The 23,272-nt window shown below is 39.3% G+C and overlaps 3 protein-coding genes across 5 annotated transcripts; all 3 read right to left on the reverse strand.

The window, feature by feature from the left end:
* Positions 1–316: 316 nt before the first annotated feature.
* Positions 317–775, reverse strand: LOC113718633 (uncharacterized). Its single transcript, XM_027243520.1, has 2 exons — positions 537–775; positions 317–473 (listed from the first exon to the last, which is right to left on the reverse strand). The coding sequence occupies exons 1-2, from the start codon at positions 773–775 to the stop codon at positions 317–319; spliced, it is 396 nt and encodes a 131-aa protein (XP_027099321.1).
* A 6,803-nt stretch (positions 776–7,578) lies between these two features.
* On the reverse strand, positions 7,579–11,280 carry LOC113719572 (uncharacterized). 2 transcript variants are annotated; one of them, XM_027244797.2, is made up of 7 exons: positions 10,896–11,280; positions 10,506–10,586; positions 10,191–10,367; positions 9,535–9,705; positions 9,064–9,276; positions 8,896–8,984; positions 7,579–8,541 (listed from the first exon to the last, which is right to left on the reverse strand). In XM_027244797.2, the coding sequence occupies exons 1-7, from the start codon at positions 10,990–10,992 to the stop codon at positions 7,867–7,869; spliced, it is 1,503 nt and encodes a 500-aa protein (XP_027100598.1). In that variant the 5' UTR covers positions 10,993–11,280; the 3' UTR covers positions 7,579–7,866. The 2 variants fall into 2 exon arrangements, with proteins under 2 accessions (XP_027100598.1, XP_027100599.1); XM_027244798.2 differs by having other exon boundaries at positions 7,621–8,538; positions 10,896–11,132.
* A 2,669-nt stretch (positions 11,281–13,949) lies between these two features.
* Positions 13,950–20,948, reverse strand: LOC113717793 (probable alpha,alpha-trehalose-phosphate synthase [UDP-forming] 9). 2 transcript variants are annotated; one of them, XM_027242604.2, is made up of 5 exons: positions 20,736–20,948; positions 20,356–20,425; positions 15,071–17,160; positions 14,721–14,988; positions 13,950–14,465 (listed from the first exon to the last, which is right to left on the reverse strand). In XM_027242604.2, the coding sequence occupies exons 3-5, from the start codon at positions 17,056–17,058 to the stop codon at positions 14,142–14,144; spliced, it is 2,580 nt and encodes an 859-aa protein (XP_027098405.1). In that variant the 5' UTR covers positions 17,059–17,160; positions 20,356–20,425; positions 20,736–20,948; the 3' UTR covers positions 13,950–14,141. The 2 variants fall into 2 exon arrangements, with proteins under 2 accessions (XP_027098405.1, XP_027098406.1); XM_027242605.2 differs by having other exon boundaries at positions 15,071–17,163.
* Positions 20,949–23,272: the final 2,324 nt, after the last annotated feature.

A 23,272-nucleotide genomic window follows, 5' to 3' on the forward strand; every position in this document is an offset into this window, starting at 1 on the left:
AGCATTGCCCTTTTTCACCACCCTTCTATCAAGCACTGTCACTAGCTCGACCTTTCAATGCCCCTTCTCATCTATTTAAGGTAGCTGGAGAGTAGGAGTGGCTTTGTCACCCACCTTCTTCTTGAGTAGGGATACATGGAAAACAGGATGCACCTTGGAGGTGATAGGTAGTTGTAATCTGTAAGCTACATTCCCAATCCTCCTCCCATGTAGCTTCTGCAGGATCTATACCCCACCAGTGGATTAACCACTGTACTGCAGCAGCATTGCCCTTTTTCACCATCCTTCTATCAAGCACTGCCACTGGCTCGACCTTTTAATGCCCCTTCTCATCTATTTCAGGTAGCTGGAGGGTAGGAGTGGCTTTGTCACCCACCTTCTTCTTGAGTAGGGATACATGGAAAACAGGATGCACCTTGGAGGTGATAGGTAGTTGTAATCTGTAAGCTACATTCCCAATCCTCTTCTCTATCCTGTAGGGACCAAAATACTTAGCTGTGAGCTTGGTATTTCCCCTTAGAGCAACTGAGCTTTACCTATATGGTTGTAACCTCAGATACACCCAATCACCTTCCCTGAATTCTCTCTCACTCCTCCTTTCATCTACATATTTCTTCATCCTCTCCTTAGCTACCCTCAAGTTCTGTTTCAACATGTTGTCTATCTGCTGCCTTTCCTTTACATAGTCCCCAACTGCAGCCACTCTAGTTTGCAGGTAGGGTCCCAGAGCTAGTTGGGGAGGGGGAATTCCATATAACGCCTCAAATGGGGTCATCTGTATTGCTGTGTGGTGGGTGGTATTGTACCACTACTCTGTCAGAGATAGCCACTGGCTCCATCTCCTAGGTTCTAGATGAGTAAAGCATCTGAGGTACATTTCCAGCACCTGGTTCACCCTCTCAGTTTGACCATCAGTCTGAGGGTGATAGGCTGTGCTGTAGTTAGAGCTGTAAACGAACCGAATCGAACCGAGTATCTCATGTTTGAGCTCTGTTCGTTAAGCAGTTCGAACAACGTTCGTGTTCGTTCGTTAATTTTTGAACTCCAAACCTGTGTTCGTGTTCGGTTCGTTAAGTAAAATTCGTGTTCGAATTCGAGTTCGAGTTCGGCTCGTTTAACATAAACGAGCCGTTCGCGAACATGTTCGAAATGTTCGAATCCAATTTATTTTTTGCCTTAAATATGCCATGCAAATTATTAATCATTCTAAAAAATAATTAAAGCACTAAGTGACTAAATTATATTATTCATTAACTATATAACTAACATTAACAAAAAACAACAAATAAAACAAAGAAATTTGGCCTCCAAATATAAAAGTCCAGCCATAAAATTAATCCTAAAATTTGTCAAATGATAATTATGTCTATGTTCGCGAACGTTCGTTAAAACTTTCGAACATGTTCGTGTTCGCGAACGTTTGTTTAGCATGTTCGCGAACGTTCGTTAAAACTCGCGAACATGCTCGTGTTCGCTCGATTATTAATCGAACAAAAAAATTCGTTCGAATTCGGTTCGTTTAAAATTTCGAACGAGCCTTTCACGAACACGAACGAGCCGAAACGAACCGAGCTACCGAACAGCTCGGTTCGTTTAACAGCTCTAGCTGTAGTCTAATTTAGCTCCCAGCATAACAAAAAGTTCCCCCCAAAATTGGCTGACAAATATCCTGTTCCTATCTGACAGCATGCTCTGGGAAATCCCATGCAACTTACTGACATGATCAATGAAGAGCCTGGCTATCTTTGGTGCATCAAAAGGATGTGCTATACAGATGAAGTGAGCATATTTGGTAAACTTGTCCACTACTACCATTATGGTGTCTTTCCCTTCTGATCTTAGTAACCCTTCAATGAAGTCCATAGTGACATGGCTCCATGAATGTTGGGGAATAGGGAGGGGTTGCAGTAGTCCAGGGTAAGCCACATGCTCATCTTTACACTTCCTACATGTGTCACACTCCAGAACAAAGTTCTTGATCTCTTTGTACATACCTGGCCAGTAGAACAATTGTTTGGCCCTTATGTAGCTGGCCTGGATACCTGAATGTCCTCCCATCTGGGAGTCATGTAAAGCAGTGATGAGTTTCCTTCTGATATCTCCTTGTCCTCCCACTACCATTCTCTTTTTGTATCTGAGAACACCATCTTGGTAGGAGTAGTCTGGTACTTGAGTAGGAGTCAGTAGTGCCTGGAAAATTGTTCCTTGAACCCACACATCCTCCTTGTAACTCTCCATCACCTCACTGATCCAAGTAGGCACTGCACTGGAGATGGCCTTGCATTCACCTGTCTCATCCCTGCCCTGCCTGGAGAGAGCATCAGCTGCAATATTGTCCTTCCCCTTTTTGTAATGAATTTCGTAGCTCAGTCCCAGCAATTTGGTGAGCCATTTCTGTTGAAGAGGTGTTGTGATCCTCTGCTCTAGCAAGTATTTTAAGCTCTGATGGTCAGTGTGTATGATGAAGTGATGTCCCTCTAAGTAGTGTCTCCACTTGGTCACAGCAGTCACCAATGCTAGTAGCTCTTTTTCATATATCGATAACCCCATGTTCTTCTGTCCCAGGGCTTGACTGAGGTAAGAAATGGGTTTCCTGTTTTGCATCAGTACAGCTCCCATGCCTTGATGGCAGGCATCTGTTTCAATAATGAATGGTTGGGTGAAATCAGGTATAGCCAATACAGGGGTGCTACACATGGCTCCTTTCAGTTCTTAGAAAGCCTTCTCTGAATCCTCCCCCCACTGAAAGTTGTCCTTTTTCAGTAGGTTTGTCAAAGGTTTGGCTATGGCTCCATACCCTTTGACAAACCTTCTATAGTAGCCTGTTAACCCCAGAAACCCCCTCAGCTGCTTGACATTCTTTGGCCTGGGCCATTTCTCCATGCATTCCACTTTCATAGGGTCAGCTTGAACTCCCTCTGCTGATATGATGTGTCCCAAATATTCTACCTGTAGCTGTGCAAAAGAGCACTTGCTCATCTTAGCATATAGCTGGTGCTGCCTTAGTATATCCAGTACTTCAGTAATATGTTTGACATGCATCTCCAGGGTGGGCTGTAGACTAGGATGTCGTCAAAGAATACCAGAACATGCTTCCTCATCTGCTCTTGGAAGACCTGGTTCATCAGGTTCTGGAAGGTTGCAGGAGCATTGGTCAAGCCAAATGGTATGACTTTGAACTCATAGAGTTCTTGGTGAGTTCTGAAGGCTGTTTTTGGAATATCTTCCACCTTGACTCTGATTTGGAAGTATCCTGCTCTTAGATCAATCTTAGTGAAGTACTTAGCCCCATGTAGCTCATCTATCAGTTCCTCAATCAGAGGCATAGGAAACTTGTTCTTTACTGTTAATTCATTTAGCTGCATGTAATCCACACAGAACCTCCAAGTTCCATCCTTCTTCTTCACTAGCAGCACTGGGGAAGCAAATGGGCTACTGCTAGGTTGTATGATTCCCATTTCTAACATTTATTTCACTAACTTCTCAATTTCTGTCTTATGTACATATGGACACCTATATGGCCTCACCTGGAAAGGCTTGGCTTCTTCCTTTAACACAATTTGGTGATCATGGCTCCTGGTTGGAGGCATTCCCTTTGGTTCTGCAAAAACATCTCTGTATTGCTCTATTACCTGGCTGATCTCAGTAGGTATCTGATCTGGATTCCCCTCTTCTTCTACTGCTACTAACTGAGCTATCACCCCATATGTTTGCCTTTTTAACCACTTCTCCATCCTATTCCCTTTTTACATTTTCAACTCAGTGTTGGTGCTCTTCCCAAGCAGCACTACTTCTTGTCTTCCCTTGCAGATCTTCATGTTGAGTTCCTTCAAGTTGAATTCTATGGGACTGTGTTTGGCTAGCCAGTCTATCCCTAAGATCATGTTACAGCTACCCAACTTCAAGGTATTGAAGGGGTGTTGGAACTTATGGTCCTGTATTTCCCAATGCAATGGCCTACTAAACCCCTTGAGCCCACTCTTTCCCCATTAGCTACATTTACTATCAGCGTAGGTCCTTGTGTCCCCAATTTCAGTTCCCTTGCCAACTGCTCATCTATGAAACAATGTGTACTGTCATTATCTATTAAGGCAGTAATCTGCCTACCTCTCACCAATCCCCCTAGTTTGATAGTTTTGTGTCCCATACCTCCAGCCAAAGCATGGACAGATACCTCTATGTGTTCATCAGTCAAGTCCCCATTAATACAGTCACAGTAGATCTCCTCTTCCTGTCCCTTGCTCTCCTCTGCAACCTCAATTTCCTCAGTCAATAAGAAATGCACATGAGACTGTTTGCATACATGGTCCCAAAGTGTAAGGTTCAGCACATTTATAGCATAGTCCATTTTCTCTTCTCAGGTTGAACTCTGTGGGGGATATTTTCTTAAATTGGCTCTGACTAGTTGCATTTTGGTCATGGAATCTGTTTAGGTGTTTGGAGTTGTTTTGGTTCCATTTGGGGTGGGGTAGAGCTTTACTGTGAATTTTTGGTTATTGAAACTAGATGTGACAGGTTTTTGCATTTTCTGGATAGCTTTGAGGTTCTTTTCCTGGAGCTTTGCCATTTCTATTGCAACAGCCAAAGTCTCAGGTTTAGACATCTTCACCATATTAACTATTTCTTCTTTCAATCCACTCATGAAGCATGCCTTATAGTAAGAGTCAGATAAATGAGGCAAGGATGGCATTACCAGAGCTTTCAGCATCTCAAACTTCTCAAGGTATTCAGCCACGGATCCAGATTGCACCAGTTTGTTGAACTCTTCAATAGCTTCCTCTGGGCTCCCTTCTCCAAATCTGATACTCAGAGCAGTAGATAACTCTGACCAGGGAATCGCCTCTCTACCATGGAAGACTCCATGGAACCAAATGTCTGCTCTGTCTCTAAAATAGAGCTCAGTCACCTCAGCCTTCATGTCCTCTTCTATTCCATGTATTTTGAAGTATTTGTTAGCCTTCCTAATCCACTCCTTTGGGTTATCACCATCAAAAATTGGCAGATCCATTTTAGGCAACCTGTTATTGGTTCTGGTCTCTCTTTTGCCAAAAGCTTCTTTCTGAGATTCTAACTTGGACTCATCAGGTCGAGCTCCTTCCCTTGAGTTGCTACCTCCCTCTAGTTCCTTCCCTCGATCACTGACCCTAGCCTTCAACTGAGCCATCATGTTCATCATTCCTTCATATTTTTCGTCCAACCCTTTCAGCAGCTTTTCAGTAGTATCCTGTCTGAACTCCATTGTCCTGATTGCTTGTTCCATTCCCTCGCTCTTGTTGGTAAAGGTCCTGACCACATTCCCTAACTCCACTACGTCTCTCCTCAGTGTTTCATCCTAATTTTTTGTCATCACTATGGCTCGCAATCGAGCTCTGATACCACTGTTGTGGTACAGAACCAGAATTGTTGCAGGAAGATGAAAATGTATAGAACTTCAGAAATGAATTTAGCAGGTTTGCAGACACAATGAATTCAAACGAACACCTTCATTGCATTCATTAACTTTTAATTCAAAATACAAAATTAGACTTGGCGGGAAAGTGTAGAAGGGGAAACAGAATGTAGGAAACTTGAAGAGAAAGGAAATACAAAGAGGAAATTCTCTTTGATTACAATAGCAAGATTTCAGCTAAAAAGTGAAATGGACATTACATGATCCTATCGTTTTATACTACTAACAATCTAACTAACTTCTCCCAATAGCTAATGGGCGAGCAACACTTGGCGGATGGAATCTTTCAGTTGGTTTGGTCCCCAGCTTCAGCAGAGATCGCATGAACCCAGCAAAAGCGTGGTTCCTTGGGCGCGCCTTCTCCTGCTGCGTTTGTCAAATCCACGCCTTTTTCATAGTCTCCTCACGCCTTTCTTCTCCCTGTGTAATGCTAGTTTCTGATCGCGCCTTCCCAATTACCTTTCTGACCAGACTCACGCCTTCCCTTCTTTGTCCTTCACGCTTTCTGACTTTTGACTTCATTACACAAAAGAAGAAGAATTGACCGAGAAACAGCAATTGTATTTGTAGGAGGAAACGAGGGAGGTACAAGTATGCATGTCCGAGTAACATCCACAGAGACCGGTTGACAATGATGTTTCGTGGGTAGGTTTATTTCTTGGAGCAGCGAAATTCTGGATGTATATGACAGTTTTGGGGGTCGCTTCGCTTGTGATCGTAAAGGGCCATTTGGTGCCGGAAATGGGTACTGCCATATTGGCGGTGGTGGCGGTGGTGGAGCCGATGGGTTATGGGTATAGTTATTAAAATCAACCCGAGCATCAACTTGGCAAGATGATCGCGTTGGCCAGTGGTTCAACAAGTGAGTCAATGGTTAAAAAAATATATAATATAATTAAATAAACATATAAACTATAATGTAAGTACAAAAATTTTTAAATGTTAACAAGTCATAACTTATTCATGTTTTTGCTCATCTAATTTTCAAATTACTTTTTAATTTTGCTCATCTAATTGTCAAAAAGATGACAATAACAATGTTGGTATGGTTGATCAAATTAAAAAATTGGGTAAAAAAATAATTTCAAAAAAATTTTCAAAATCTGTTGGGTTCATAAAAAATCGTCAGGTTTAGCGGGTCATCGGTTTGACCGTCCAAGTCAAACGGTTCAAAGTGAGTCATCTGTAATTTCGATCCAATTGCTAAACTAGTCCGGTTCATGGTGGATCCACCGATTTGACCGGTTTAACTACCGGACCGAACCGGATTTAATAACTATGATTATGAGGAAATGTGTGCGAGTTTGAGCAGTGCATATTACATGATGAAGCTAGAGCTACAGCTAGCGCAACGGAGAGGGAGAAAGATGGGGGAGAGATTAAAATTGGAAGAGAAAGATTATACACTCAAAACCACACAACCAAATGAGCTTTTGCTCAAGTTTTATGTATGTAATAAGAAATGCTGCTTTTTCCTAAAATGTTGCTACATAGTGTGAGTACTAGTATTTTGTTTTTAAATAATCGCGTTCCATATCATTGACACTGAATTTGTTTTTTTTTTTTTGATCCAGATTTATTTACCTAAATGTAGAACATCTATCTAACTAATTCACAGGGTCGACTGCTTTGGACAAGCACAGATAAACACTAGAGTTGTAGTTGCTGACGTCCAAAAAAGAAGAGAGGGTAACCAACCGATAAACCCCAGATGTTTACCGCTATGTGGTCATGTGCGCACGTGACTGGATTGGATTCTCGCCTCAAGAAGAATAATTGAAGGCGCATCCAGTTTTCCTGTGCACCACCGCCAAGAAATGTTTATTTTATGTCCCAGCAAGCGTTGAGATAATTGAAGCGCAAGACAAAAGAAGCGACATTCTCCACCACCAATCACCATTAAAGAATGTTTGCCTAATGCTTCCAATTTCCAAATCGAAGCCCTGCGCTAGTCATCATATATCTTCAAGGCTTACCAGCTAGCATTTCCGGCCTCTCAAAATCTGCAATTGGAACCAAGCTGTGTCTTGTTATTGTCCAACCATCTGTTTAGTGACGTTCCTCTTCTTCATTATTTTTCTTTTTTCTTTTAGTTCATTATGGAGTGAAAAAAGGGTGTACTTGAGATGTAGCAAAAGTATTACTACTATTTACACCGGCAATGGAGAGAAGAACATCCAAATCCAAATGATTATAATCCTGTTTCACAGGACACTTTCCCAAGATAACAACAAAATTAGTTGCTAGGTGAACTATGCACTGCAATCAGGATATTGAGCACATACATTCCACTCTCCAAGTTTATATAACTGAGAACCTGATATACTCGATATGTTCCACTATTGCCATCATGAAGCGGCTTTGATTTGAAAAAAGGTTCTGGTCTCCCTTTTTCCCTTTCCTCAACGTATATGTGATCAATTTCCATGACCATAGCCCATTGAATTGCTTCGAGAGCGAATGTTTCTACGATCATAAACGGGATTTCCAGGGTCCAATGGCTTTATCACCATAGCTTCCCGCCGCCTGTCCTGCTGCACTGCTCCAAACAAAATCTCATTGGTTTTCTCAGAACTTTGCTCAAAGTAGGTGTGGGGGGCTGATGAATGATGCTGATGACGGTGTTGCTGTTTCTGCATCTGCTGCAGAGGCTGCTGCTGAAAGTTTCCATCCAAGCCACTATAGAAAGCATGGCTTTCTCGGAGCTGCTGCATCTTATTTTCAGAATCCTTTGACATGAATGCATAGGTTTTCCTCGGAGTAGGGGTTCTGGCTTCAATTGATGGGGGCTCATCTTCATCTGGTACTTCGTAGCTGTCTTGTACAGGCCAACCGTGTGAATACTTCTGCTGCTGTTCCTGTGGTTGAGACTGATAATTCCATGATTTTCTTTGGAACCAAGGAAATAGTCCACCCAAAATTTCTAAGGCAGATGCTCCAGTTTGTCCCAGCAGCCTCCCTAGGGATCCAAAAAAACTTTCTTCTTGCTTGTCCTCTTCGTCTTCAGTTGGAATCAGTGGTGGCCTTACTGATGACTTCACTGGCATTTGATATGGATTTTCAGAGCTTGGTTTCAGCAAGCTCTCATCCTTCTAAGGAAAAATCACAGATTCAGAAAATGGATAATACAGGATTTTGGCACCAAAGACAAACTATTAGCAAATATGTATGTGATCTCCAAGTGCTCATTTTATCAGACACAAGGTTTATGAGATAAGCGAGCGTAGGAATTCCCAGGGGCACGACGAATGGGATACATAATACACTTGCATGATTTAGAACAAGATTGATGCATGTTGATATATGGTCCGGATTTCTTTCCAAGTGTTCAGAGAATTTCAATTTTCATAAATCTATTTCTTCTAGGAAATAGATACCAAATGATAACTTCAACATGAAAAGTTAAAGAGTTTCAGGACAACAGCATCAAGAGTCTTGCAACTTACATTCTGAGAAGATACTATGGTACCAACTCGACGTTGCAGCAGTGCTAGCATGTATCCAAAGAAGCCAGCTGCCACAAGCACTGCAATACCTGCAATCCATTGAACTTAGCCATGATAAATCTGTCAGTTGTCGAACACTACAGATTAAAAATGCTACAGGAAATTTACCTAAAGGAAAGCCACTTCCATACTGATATGCACAATCATCAAAATGAAGTTGAATCTCACGGATTGCCTGATTTCCTCTGTCTATAACTAGGAGGGAGCAGCTGCTTCCTATATAGACCACATCAAAATCATTAGAAAATTTTGCATCCTCACTTGGTCCATCTATATGCCCCCCTCCACGAGCCTTTTTCCCTCCGGCAATTGTCGTAATTCCTGTGAAAAGAAGTACCAGTTAGATGCTTCCATATTTCACACCCATGAGCTCACAAGATCTCTGTTCCAAGAGGGACTACTGTTATCAAATGCTACACATCTAGAAATTAAGCAGGCCAACTTGTTACCAAATAAAATAAAATGGGGTGATGTATGCCCTGCACTTTATGACTAAAATCAATGAGAATTTCAGTGATGCTCAATGGCATCTTTAATATTAGGTCTTTTCAAAGCTTAATGAAAAGATTGCCAGATTACCGGTGTCACTTATCTTCCTGATTGCCATATTGTCAGTATCAGCAATGTAAATGTTTCCCCTGTCATCAAGGGTAAGCCCCTTCGGATGGTTCAACCTTGCTTCCCTTAGTCTCCCATCTATATGTCCTGAATAACCTTCAGCAGATCCAGCAACCAGCTTTGGTCTGCTATCTGAAATTTATCCAATGTATTAGAAGTCGTTCTTAATCAGCACAATAGCACAAATCACTTCACATCTAGGTAGTACATGGAATGCTAAAAGTTTAAAAATAAAAAAAAGGAAGTTTTCACAGATGTTGGATGATGGCAACATTACGATAGCTAATCACTAATCAACATGAGGGAGGTCAGAAGATCTTGTTCCATCATATGAAGGAAAATATGCACCAGCAATGAGCTATCAACATAAAAAGCTTATCAATGACCGCTTGTAGTAAAGAACTTTTTCATGCGAGTCCTGCATTTGCCAATCAAAGGACGATTCAAGTAAGTTGGACTACCATTAATTGTGTGGTTGTGTGAGCAAATAATCATTGTTACGACCATAAAGTAGGATTCATCCTCCAACATGGATAACAAGTTAACTAAAAGCGCAAGAAGACAATGTAAGCATTAGCCGAAACAGAGAATTTTCAAGATTATGGAAGGAAGCTTACACAGTGATAGTGAGGAAGAGATCCTGTACAGATTACTATTAGCAGAGTCCAATATCAGAAGCTCTCCACTGGGCAATACTTCCAGAGAGTACGGCTCAATACCCAGCTTACTTCCATCAAACACAGTTTCCACCGTGTACCCACTCTCAAATTTCATCATCGGACGGCCAGAAATTGCTGTAACATCAGAATTCTCGTGAGACCCACAACCCCGGATGAAAACCTTCCCCAGAGAAGGAAAACGAAAAAGAAAGACAAATCCAAGCAAATCCAGTGCAGTGGTTTTCAGAAGAAAAATAACAAAGAGATCTGTACCTGTCTTAGTGGTAGCTTTCAGTGACTTCACCCACTTCATCAGCATTGAAATTGCATTCGAGAGAAACCCATTTACTATTCCTGCCCAAAATTAGCATTCCAGCATCAAAACCAAAGAAGTAAAAAGCCACAACAAAATTACTAAATTACAGACACATTTTCACACCCATTTATGCCTGCAAACATATACTAATTCAAGAGAAATTTTCAAGTCATTCAGGGCCTCTTCTTCTGGACTCCCCGTCCCCATTCCCCTTCGCAAGTACATATAAAACAAAATGAAGAAAGGATATTTTGAGCTGAAAAACAGAAACAGATCAAAATGCAGGAAGCTTGTCGAACCCAAAAAGGGAAAAAAAAAAAAAAAAAAAGAAGAGAGAATTTACTCACTGGCTGGTGAAGAAGAAGAAGCTGAAGCAGAAGCAGAAGCAAAAGAACCAGAAAGCAGCAAAAAAGCGAGGATCGAAAGTGTAACATTTCTACCCATGAGTCTCGTTCAGACCGGAAAAATGCTTGGTAAAAAAGCAGAGAAGTTGGGATATTCCAGCTTAGGAGAAGAATGTGGGTACTGAAGCTGAAGCCCTAGTATCAAGAATGGGGTTTTAGTGAAAAAGAGGAGAAACCAGAGAGCAGAGCAATGGGGTTTGGTTGTGGGTTCTGAGAATATTTGCTTTTTACTACTGTACATGGAAAAGAAATGGGGAAAAAGTGTACGGGGGGATTTTGAGGGAAAGGAGGAGTGAAGTGAAGGGGGAAAGAAATGAATGAAAGAGACAAAAGAGAGAGTGAAAGGGCGGTGGGCTATACGATACAAGAGAAGGAAGGGTGCCAGTGCAAGTGGGAGAACAGAATCATATGCTGTGAATCTGTGAAATGCGCCATGCATCATTACCTTTACTCTACTCTCTGTGCGTGCGTGTGTGTGTGTGTGTGAAAAACCAACCTACGATCGGTTAGATTTGCATACCAAATGTAAGAGCCAACAAGAAAATATATGCTAGATTTGCATACCTAAAACCAAAAATACTTCTCTGAAGCATTTAAACATTTTCACCACTACTGAATTTTTAGAATGTATTTTTTGGTAAGTATGGCATTGTACGCTTTGAAAAATCAAAAAAAGGGAGAAATAGAACTTATTACTCTCTTGTACGCACTAGTTATTGCTTTACCTTGTCCTGCTTGCTCCCACGCGGCCACGCCAACCGGACCACACTTTCTGTTTGTTTTTATTATTGTTTTTTTGGTTGAAAAATCCAGCCACACTGTTATGAGGGCTTAGAAAATTGCCAATGCACGGGCTTAGATGTTCTTGCTTGGAATTTCAACTTGCTTTGATGTTCTTTTGCTAGAGACGTTGCATATATGCGAATTAAGGTTGAGAAGTCGTAGCTTCGAATATTCAAAAATGGGAGTCTACTTTATCAGTTTTCTAATCTAATGGTATTAAAAGAAGGGAGAACTTTAAGGAGGACTCGAGACTCGAGCTAAAAAGGAAAAAAAGTGGCCTCTTTTTTTTTTGTAGTACTATTTCCTTATTTAGACCGATTAATCCAAACAGGGCCTTAGCAAATCCCGCTAGTAAGTATTGATGCCACCAGGCCTCCACACTAGTGGAACTCCTGAGCCATTTTAATTTTTCATTAGCTTTGGACCATATTGAATAGCTAAAGGAAGCAATTATTCTTGAAGGTTCGTGATCAAGATTTAACAAATATATATATATATAAGGTTTATATTGCATTTTGTACGTTATTTTTCACATCATACGTGGGATTCATAAAATTTTATTTTATAGTTACACGTTATCGAAAGAAAATTATACCATATTCATGCAAAGATACTTCTTGTACATTTTACATAAAATCAGCTTGAACAAGTTTCCTAACCATTCGGGCCCGTGTCCGATTGAATAGGCCCAACTTTCATCTGCCTCTGCATTTGATTTGACATGGAGAGACCACATGTTGGGAAAGAAACAGCAGCGTTGCATTACCATGCTCCGTCGCTCTGCACGGAGAAAATGAGAGTTCGGCCAAACGCATTTCCTGTGGTTTTGCTAGCAATTCATAATTAGAGAATTAAGCAAATTTAATTAAATTAATAATGTAACTAAGTTAGTGAGTTAATAAATGTAAATGTTCACATTTATATAACAAATTATCTTTATTATCTGTTAATATGTTGAGACACTTGTTAAAAAAAAACCTCATAGTAAACACAGAATCAACAGAAAAGGATGATCTTTCTTGCATCATTGATAATTTTGTCATGTGACATATCCTATGGACCTACTTGTTTTCTGGAATTGTATAAACCTTCTAAGTATCCTCAACTCATCTTTTTCAAGTTGATTATTATCTTGGATGGTTTTTCTCTGTACGTCGCAGAAATTAAGTCCATTTTGTAATGACATTATTCTAAAACTTAATATATAGTTTTTTTAAAAACATGTTTTCCACTTAGTTTCTTTCTCCCTCTTTTTATCTCAAATATAAAAAATTATAAAAAATGTTATACTATTTTATTTTTTTTTGAAATATGCAATCCAAACAAACTGTATTTTACTCTACCACTCCTATTTCGCAAGTCGCAACTGAATTTGGAGGCAATTGAAAGATGACCTCTTATGAATTCTTTGAAAGTGCGTAAAATCCAAGTGTTTATATATATATATATATATATATATATCTTTATGAACAAAAAAAAAACTCAATTTTTCTTAGTAACTATTGAACCTAATTTCCTTGAGCCAAAAAAAAAAAACTGTATTTTGACTAATTCTCTAGGGCCCCAGCCGGCTTATTTCCCACGAGGACGAGGCCCATTTCCAGGTAATTGACATGAACCTTCCCTAGGCCGAAATGAATGAAATGTGCTCCGTGACCAAAGAGACGGACTGTGGGCCTACTACCACAACAGAACGGGGCATTTCTATTTCCTAGGCTGATCCGTTCGAATATAAAGATTCGGGTTTCCAACCGAACTTAAGATTCAAGAAAAACCATTAAATCTCAGGGAAGGAGAACAGTTTATGGATTTTGCTTCGTCCCGCCGCTGAACAAGTATCATTCTGGTGAATGGGGAGGCAAGTTCCCCTTCATCTGCACAATAGTAAATTTCTTGTATATTATAGCTTAGAGTGTCGCTTTTTTAAATTTAAAAAGATATGTTAAGAGGCCAAAAGCTACCTTGAAACTTTTCTGCTTGAAAATGGTTCTGACATAATCAGCAGATTTCGAATGGGGTGGATGGAACCTCATAGCATATTGTAGGTTTTCTATTTAGTTTCTGCCCAAAACCGAGTAAAGTTTGTCGACAAGCTACTTTTAGAAACAAATTCACCTCATTTCATTTGTGCCTTTGGAAGATTTTTTTTACCGTAACACCTGAACAGCGACAACAAGAACTCAGCAGCTCTATATGACAATTAATCAGAGAAAATGGTGGAAAGAACACTTTATATAAGCAAGACAGGTTTCTATACAAATAATGCAGCCTTCTGACCTATTTGGCACCGCCCATGAAAATTCACAGAGCTATACTAGGTACATCTGGTCCAATAGATGCTCCTGCCCTAAATTGTTATCATACTCGCACCAGGCAAAACGTGCAGTTGAGGGTCTACCGTTTGTATCAGAAAAAATTGTCAAAAGCAACCTGAAATTCTGCGGTATTCCTAGGTTTTGGAGTTGAGGCAGTAGCAAGACCTTTGACCAATCTCAAAACGTCAACAGTGTCGTCAAGGTAATACTTGGCCTTGCTTGGCTTTTGCCCAACAGTACAAGCAAAGATCTCAGGAGCTGAAGGGAGGGAAGGACCTGAGACAATGGTTAATATGCTCTCAAACATGTCTTCATCCGATCTATCATCTCCAATGCACATTACAAACTCTGGTGGCTTCCCTTGATTGACCAACATGCTGAGAATCTTCTCCGCAACTAAGCCCTTGGTCACTCCCTGAAGGCAGAGTGAAATTGGTCAATTAGTATCTGTTCGCAGTGCAGAAGGAATTCACTGACTTTGACAACGGATATTGACCTTTTAAGAATTATTGCTTAAGAACTTCAGAAGAACTCCACTCACTTAACAATAGTTATGTGTTGTCCTTTTCTTTTTCACATTTAACTCAATCTCAGAATGCACATGACCCATTATTGTGATTGGGTGGGCGGCTGCATGAGTGAAAGAGAGAGAGAGAGACAACCGTCATACCTGTGGCTTGACTTCGACAATATGCTGGCCCCTCTTCACGACTGCAGGTTCATTTGCAAGGACATTCTCCAAATGATCCAACAGTTCCTTAGCCTGGCATGACCCAAAGTCTGGACCAGCTTCCTGATGATGCCACACCAATGCACTTTCTTTCGTTTCTATGCTTGAGCCATCGGTTGCCTCTGTATATAGTTTCATAATTGGTCCCACAATTTCCTTCCAATCAAGATTAGCCACCAAAGATTCCCAATCAGAAGATTTGTTCCACCTGCATTCAAAGATATCAATGTAAGTCTCATTTCAAATACCACCTAAACTAGGAGTTAAGAACAGAACAATGCGATCTCTACCTTAGAAAATATCCATGCTCGGCAGCTATTCCTAAATTGTTACAAGGAGAAAGCCATTCACCTAAGGAAGTCCTCCCTCTCCCACTAACTATGAATACTGTGTTCTTAGGATCACTGCTCAGAGCATCCAACAATGCAATAACGTCAGGGCTTGGTGCCTCAATAATTGAGGAATGAGGTACAATAGTGCCATCATAGTCCAAGAATATTGCTCTCCTGTTTGTCCGCTTATATGATGAAACAATGTGTTCGTTAGAGAGCTTCCTAAAACTCGGAGAAAGCGAAATAACTCTAAAACCCAGGCCTAAGCCAATGCCCCAGGAGCGCTTATTGTAGTGGTCCTTAGATGCCCTCTCCAAGTCCTGCAAGAAGCTACGGGCCCAATAAGCTACATCATGTGAACTCACGTACCGGTAGTGTTTCTCATGGCGGAGTTGCTTTTCTGATTCAGACATGGAAATTGCTGTATTCAGAGCCTCAGCTACTGCTTCAATATCCCATGGATTCACCCTAATTGCTCCACTAAGAGAAGGTGAACAGCCAATAAACTCAGACACAACAAGCATGCTTGTCCGAGGAGATTCCATTTTGGCGCTACCCAAGGCTTCATCCATAGAGGGAGAGCCCTGCCTGCATACTATATACTTGTATGGGACCAAGTTCATCCCATCCCTAACAGCATTTACTATGCAACATTCAGCCATGGCATAATAAGCAGTTTTCTCAAAGCGAGCAACAGGACGATCAATCACAATTACTGGCTCATACCCGGGGTAACCATAAGCTTCATTGATCCTTCTAGCAGTTGAATATGTCTCCTTCTTTGCTTCCTGAACATCTTTCCCAGAGCTCCTAGCAGGATTAACTATCTGAACCAAAACTACTTTGCCATGCAAAGAAGGGTGTTGCTGCAGAAGCTGTTCAAAGGCTAGCAATTTCAAGCTGATGCCTTTGAAAATGTCCATATCATCAACACCAATAATTAACTTTTTCCCATGGAATTGGTCTTGAATCTCTTTGACCTTCTCAAATGTAGACGGAAGATTCAACACAGATTCAAGTCTTCCCATATGAACACCCACAGGCAAAATTTTAATGTACACTGTGCGCCCAAAGTACTCAAGCCCAATGTGTCCGCGTTTAGATTCATAGTCAAGGCCTAGCATTCTACTACAGCATGAGAGAAAATGGCGGGCATAGTCAAATGTATGAAAACCAATCAGATCAGAATTCAGCAATCCTTTCAGAATTTCATCCCGGACGGGCAGAGTTCGGTATATCTCAGAAGAAGGAAAAGGACTGTGGAGGAAAAATCCAAGCTTCACTCGATGGTATCGCTTCCTCAAAAATGTAGGGAGAATCATGAGGTGATAATCATGGACCCAGATAAAATCATCATCAGGATTGACAACTTCCATAACCTTATCTGCAAATAATTTATTCGCACAGACATAGGCCTGCCAAAGCTGACGGTCAAAGCGATCCCCATGATCTGGGCAAATGGGTAGCATGTAATGAAAAAGAGGCCAGAGTTGTTGCTTACAGAAACCATGATAAAACCTTTTCTGAATGTCAAGAGGTAAAAAAGTTGGCAAACATTTAAATTCATCCAGTAGTCTCTGTGCAACTTCTTCCTGTTCACTGGCTTCTACTTCAACCTTCAAAGAACCCACATATATAACCTCAGTATCAGGTGAAAACCCATCCTTCAATTGCAACAGAAGTGAATCCTCATCAAAGTTAAAGGACCATTTTGCAGTCTCGCTGTCCCTTCTAGCATGCAAAGGCAACATATTTGCTACAATTATTTTTCTCTCTCGACAAACTGATGATGTACCATCTGAATCTCCATCATTGCCGCCATAACTATCAGAGATGATTCCAGGGACAGACATCAGCCTTGGAAGAGCTCTAGGAGTTTGAGGGATGCGTGGCAATTCTCCAGATGTGAAGTCCAAAAAGCTTGAACCCGATCTTGATACCATCATTCAGAACAGAATATCCTTCTAAAGGGTCATAAAGCCACTAATTAACACCGAACACCCTGCTCCCAAGTGTCCTCCAATAATTTAGACACAAGCCTTGTCTAACTGCTAAAAAAAAAGCAAAAAAAAAAAAAAAAAAAGAATGATCAACATTGTGCTTTTGCTGTATTAATCTATGATTTATAGATAGAACAGCTCCAAAAGTAATTTGGAAAAAAGAAAAAAGGTGTGATGCTGCAAATTCGAATCTCGTGGTCCCGTCACAGAGATAAAATCAAGCTATCAGCAATAACTTATTCAAGAGTAAATATGTTAAAAATAAGCAGAATCTACATATTACAAGCATTTATATGGCTGCTTTGAAAGCCACCCAAAGAATGGTGTGGAATAGGATTAGGTAGCAAAGGCAGAACTTCAAAGAAAGTACCAAAAGAAAAAGCAAAGCAAGCTTAGTTAACTTTAGTGTGCATAATTCATCACAGAAATAGTGGCTAATTACATTTTATACCCCATCCACTGAAGTGAAAAGAAAACAAAAAAGAAAAAGTTCAAACACCAAAAATTCACTAACCAGATCAGGCATCAAAGGAACAAAAAACAAGTTTTACACCTGATATGAAATTACACTAAATAAGCATAATAAGGATAAATCAACCAAGTATAGCACATATCTTTGGCTAAATTTGCATTAGAGATTGATAAAAACTAAGTAACCATTACATTTGAAATCCCACTTAACCAACACTACAACAAACCAAGCAGAAATTAACAAGGTGGCCAGGTTTTCCAATCATCATGAGCAAAGCCATCCTATACACAGAATAGGTAAAAACATGAAAAAGCAGATATAGTCCAGTTAATTTATAACAAGTTCACCATCCTCAAAATTTTATTACTTGAGGAGGAAAAGAATTAAAAGACACCCAAACCTTTTCTGGTCAGGAACCCCTGGCCCTATCAGAGGTCTGGAACGAGATCAGATGACTCATCTTAGGTAGGTACACACAGCCAATGAAGATCAAGGCAAGTCTTACAGAAGGAGACTATGCTATCTAAGCAAGATGGAGCATTATCAAAGAAATTCTAGCAGAAAAAATAGATTATCACTTTTCCTGGTTCTGTAGGAGGTAAGACGGCTTCTAAAAGAAAGTAGACTTCTTGTTTGATGGAACGAGGAAATGGAAGCCTGTGTTGCTTTGTGTACTTTTTAAGCACAAATCAGACATGTGAACTTGCAACATTTAGCGAGTTAATGAGGGATAAAGAGTAATGCTAAAGAAGAAATTCACAAAAATTGAACCTTTTAATGTAACAATTTAACATAATGCAGGTCACACTAACCATTCTCATGCTACTCTAAAGGAAACGAAATCACGTCTCTTGGACAGATAAACATTTCCTACCGAGTATACAACTATTATAATATAGTGTTGCGGTATTTTTCCAAAGGGAAATTGGAATGTAATGAGTTTGGCATGGACATTTGCTCACTTAGAGTCTATCCAAACCACTATGTTCAAGACAAAATGCAATATTGCAAAATATATGTGTTTGTGTGTATACATATATATATGTACATGTATATGTATATGCACTGTACATGCATGCACACATGTATAAGACGAATTATGGCATAAATTTTAGAATAGAATACAGACTTGAAAAATAAAAGGTTAGACCCAGTAGTTATAAATCAAACAAATATCCAAACTAGTCATCATATACGTCCCCTGCAACCAACTGAACAATATCACCAGTAAGGTAGGTGTACATAAAATGAGAGGAAACGACTAAATCACATGGTCCAAAACAATGACCTTGAACTAAATGCAGCCTAGGGTAAAAATTATCAACTTTACAACATTAAACCTCTGACAATAAGGGTATAAATGTCTCTTCCAAAGCACTTAATTCCTCCAGAAATTTTCATTTCTAAGTTTTCAAATGGATATGAAACTGAAGTTGAATTGTTGTCCCTAGTTTATGTTGTCGTTTCCAGAGCCACCTCATTTGCAACTCTGTCAACAACTAATATATCACGTGAGCCTGAAAGTGACAAATGTATTGATACGTCATTAAAGAAAGAATCCAGCAACCGATGTATCAGAAGTACCATACCACGCATGAGACAAATGCAGTAGAAGAAATGACACGACGGTTTCACGTCTCGAAGCTACCTGCTCATTAAGTGCTTTATTGAAGACCACATTTCCCTTACCTTTTCAACATGAAATCCTACGTACTCACAGACCTTCATGACCATATCACAACCATAAGAGATATCTCTAAAAATCCAAGTGCAAGTTTACAACCCATTGATCATCATATCTTTCTATACACTTGAACCAGATATTCATACACATTTCCAAACTTCTGCCAAAGTAGCTCCATTTAAGCTATGCTTTTACAAAAATCTGTTAATACAATCCCTGACCTAGAAAAGGATATAGCCATAAGAACAAATTTACTGGATTGCATTTGCAGAGCCAGCTCCCACAAGAGTCCTGCATTATTAACTCTCTAACGAGCCAGCTCAGTTGCAACGCTGCCAACAACTAATATATCACATAAGCCTGAAAGTGACAAAAGTATCAATACATCATTAAAGAAAGAATCCAGCAACCATTTATCGAGAGTGCTGTGCCACGCATGAGAGAAATGCAGTAGAAGAAACGACACGAGGGTCTCACATATCGAAGCTACCTGCTGATTAAGTGCTCCATTGAAAGTCACATTTCTCTTGACTTTTCAACATGAAATCCACTTACTCACAAACCTCCCTGACCATATCATTAACCATAAAAAATATCTCTAGAAATCCAAGCGCAAATCTACAACCCATTAATCATCACATCTTTCTAAACACTTCAACATGATATTCACGCACATTCCCAAACTTCAGCCAGAGTAGCTCCATTTAAGCTATCCTTTTACAAAAATCTGTTGACCTAGAAAAAGGTATCGACATAAGAAAAAATTTACTGTATTACATTTTTGCAGCCAGCTCCCACAAGAGTCCTGCATTACTGACTCTCTGATCAGGAAAGAATCAAATTCAAGGAGATTTTCTTTCACCTTCACAAAAGCTAAAGTTATCACATTTCAACAAATTAGAACCTAAATTTGAAAAAGACATCTAACAGTGAACTACCAACCGAAAATAGAAAAGAAAGACAAAAAAAAAAAAGCGAGTGATTTAATAGGAAAATGGTATGCGAAATGTCATAAAATTAAGTCAAAACTATATTCAAGGACATCTCAAAACTTGTCAATTCTAAGTTCTAGAACTGAAATTCTCACCTTAAAATAGAATTCAGAATTATTGTTTAATAACTCAAGCTGATTCCAACCCTAAAAATTGTTGAATTTCCTGCAAAAACAAAATTCACATCAACAGATTTCAGATTTCAAAATTCATATATCTTTCACTGAGTCGTCACAAGACTGAAAACACGCGAACAAAAATTCCAAACAGAAAATGAAACCACGAAAAAGACTCTAATTTCATTCAGCTCTCTCGTTTTCCCAGCATGCAATTCTCTTTCTTTTGCTGCCGCAATTTTCTACGCTCACGGCATAAAAATTCAACCAGAATTATCACGAATTTATATGCCAAGATAGCCAAGAAAATAAACAAAAGCAGATCAGATATATTAGCAGAATAAAGGAAACCAGTTAACCTGATAACAAGATTCCGGCGTCCAGTGGGAGATGAACCTGCTTACGTCAACAACCGGCGGCGAAGATATCCAGAGAGAGAAAGTAAGAAAGAGATAGGTAGAGAGTTTAATATTTTTCTTGAGAAGTGGAGTGGGGAAGGAAAGATATAGCAGTGCAGTAGTTTTTCCGGAGAGAGAGTGAAGTCCAAATCCCTAGTAGTAGAGAGAGAAATGTGGATAATGATAATCTGGAAAAAGTTCTATTATTTTATTTTATTTATTTATTTATTGTCCATTGCCAAGTAAGCGTACAAGCGGTGCAGCGCGTGGAAGTATGTAAGAAAGATGAGATTAGAGTCGCCCTGGCTCTGGTTAGTTGGATTTAACTCTGGTTTCGGATCGCACTTTTTGTTTCTCTCCCTCTTACATGGTCTTCGTTAACAATTACCATTCCCTTTCCAATTTATTTCTGTCATACCCTCAAAGAGAAAAATGGGTGTTAAAAAATGTATTTACAATTCATGCAAATAATTCCTATCGAAACACATATTTCTAATTCCTCATTTTATGATTCATCTTTATTTTTCCTTTCTAATCATGCATCTTGCATGACAAATTTATGGATGTCATATTCAATCTCTTATACTTATCAACAACATTTTTCCTTGTATTGTTGTTTCGTGTTTTGTGGTTAGGTTGACGGGGTTCAATAACAAAAAACATATTTGGCGAAAGCCAAAATTGAAACATCCAACATGAGAAAGTATTACCTTGGCCAACATTTGATTTCTTTTGACATCTTGATTTGAAAAAACAATTTTGTTGATAAATACCAAATAGAACATTATGCTTGTAAGGAGATGCATTTAATGAGAGAAAAGAAATTGTGCTAATTTTTTTTATTTCTTAAAAAGTTCTCTAATTGAAGTAAGGTCTGTTAAGAAAAGGAGCACGGCTAATTTCTACTAGACTCGTGATCCAAATGAAGTGATTAGTACTTAATAGATGATTGTTACTAACACTATGCTAAATGGGATAGGGTATTATTAGTAGTTTATCAAGTAGGAGAATCTTGGGGAGGTTGCATTGGATGGTGAGTTAGAAATGATTGTAAGTAGGAAATCTCAAATTCAAAATTTAAATAAAAAAGAAAGTAGAAGAACCTCTTGTAAATTTTAGGTCGATCAAAGGGTAGTCCTGTTCAACAAAATCGAAACATTTACTATTTGCCACCAGAGAAGACTCTGATAGCTTAATAAACAAGGTTATCCTCTAAATAGCATGTTTGGGTCTCGTTTATACAGGTCATGAGCCTATTGATCTCCGTTCCTAACATTATGGAGCTATCAAGGGTGTGTTTGGATTACAGATTTTTAAAGAAAATGGTTACGTTTTTTCGTGGACACATTTTTCAATCATCTTGTTACCTCATATATATCAAATCGTTACAGTAATTTTCCTACAAAAAGTCATGAAAAATACAATCCAAACAAAATCCAAATTGTTTGGCGTCCCTATGCGACGGACAGATGTCTCGGGAGAGGTTTGAACCCGAATTGGTAGGAACATATTCAAGAGACATAAATTGCACACTTGTCTTCTACAGCTTATGGCAATTAAAATTTCAAGTGCCCTTTCTTTGAGAGAAAGCAAAATGACCAGGCAGGAAGGAATTCTTTGCCCGACAGCTAAAGCTTCTTCTTATTCTCTATTTTCTTTATGTAGCTTCAAGCAACACATCAACTTCGTCTCCCTTTTTTTTTTTTTTTGGACAACTCAACTACTATCCCCAAGGGATTTTCTTTTTATTGTTATTGTTGGTGGATAAGATATCACGTGAACATTTATCGAGCAGGCATATATGTTTACTAAAAAATTCTAGTTGCAAGCTTTTGAGTTTAAATCTCATGCATTGATTACATAGGCAGGCATATCCGCCAGATCAACTTCTCCAACTTGCAGAAGCTGGGTGAATTATTTTTCTTCATCAGTTCTTACCTTCCTAAGATTTCCACCGACACCAGATCAAGCATGTAGCACATAATTTAGTTTAGTAGGGGAATTCAAGATAAGATCCTACCCCAATATTGGAGTAAATGAGATATACCTTTTTGGGGTATGGACTGAAATTGCATCCAATTAAATTATGCTGTCTGTCCCAAGTTGGCCTCTTGCTTAGACTACAGTTTATCCTCGGCTACTTATCCTAATCTTTTTTTACTGTTGTATTGGTGACCATCGCAGAATTTTTTTTTTTAAATGTCAGTTCTCATCTGGAAGAATTGAAGCATATTTTTCTGCACAAAACATGGAAAATGGGATTAGTTGTTTCTGCACAAAATATTTCATGTGTTCTATTCTCGTTACTGTGCGGATTATAGTTTCATTATATTCGTTATTTCCCTTACTGCGTCTAAGTTCTGCACTTCTTCAGCTATGCCGGTGGCATGTGAAAATATTGTCCTTCTTATTATAGGACGAAATTTTATTTCCGCAATTTCTTGTTGTTGAGTTTCTATGATATTGGTCTCACGAGGGATATGGGCACAATCACAATA

The sequence above is a fragment of the Coffea arabica genome, chromosome 11e (genome assembly GCF_036785885.1).
Source record: "Coffea arabica cultivar ET-39 chromosome 11e, Coffea Arabica ET-39 HiFi, whole genome shotgun sequence".
NCBI lineage: Eukaryota > Viridiplantae > Streptophyta > Magnoliopsida > Gentianales > Rubiaceae > Coffea > Coffea arabica.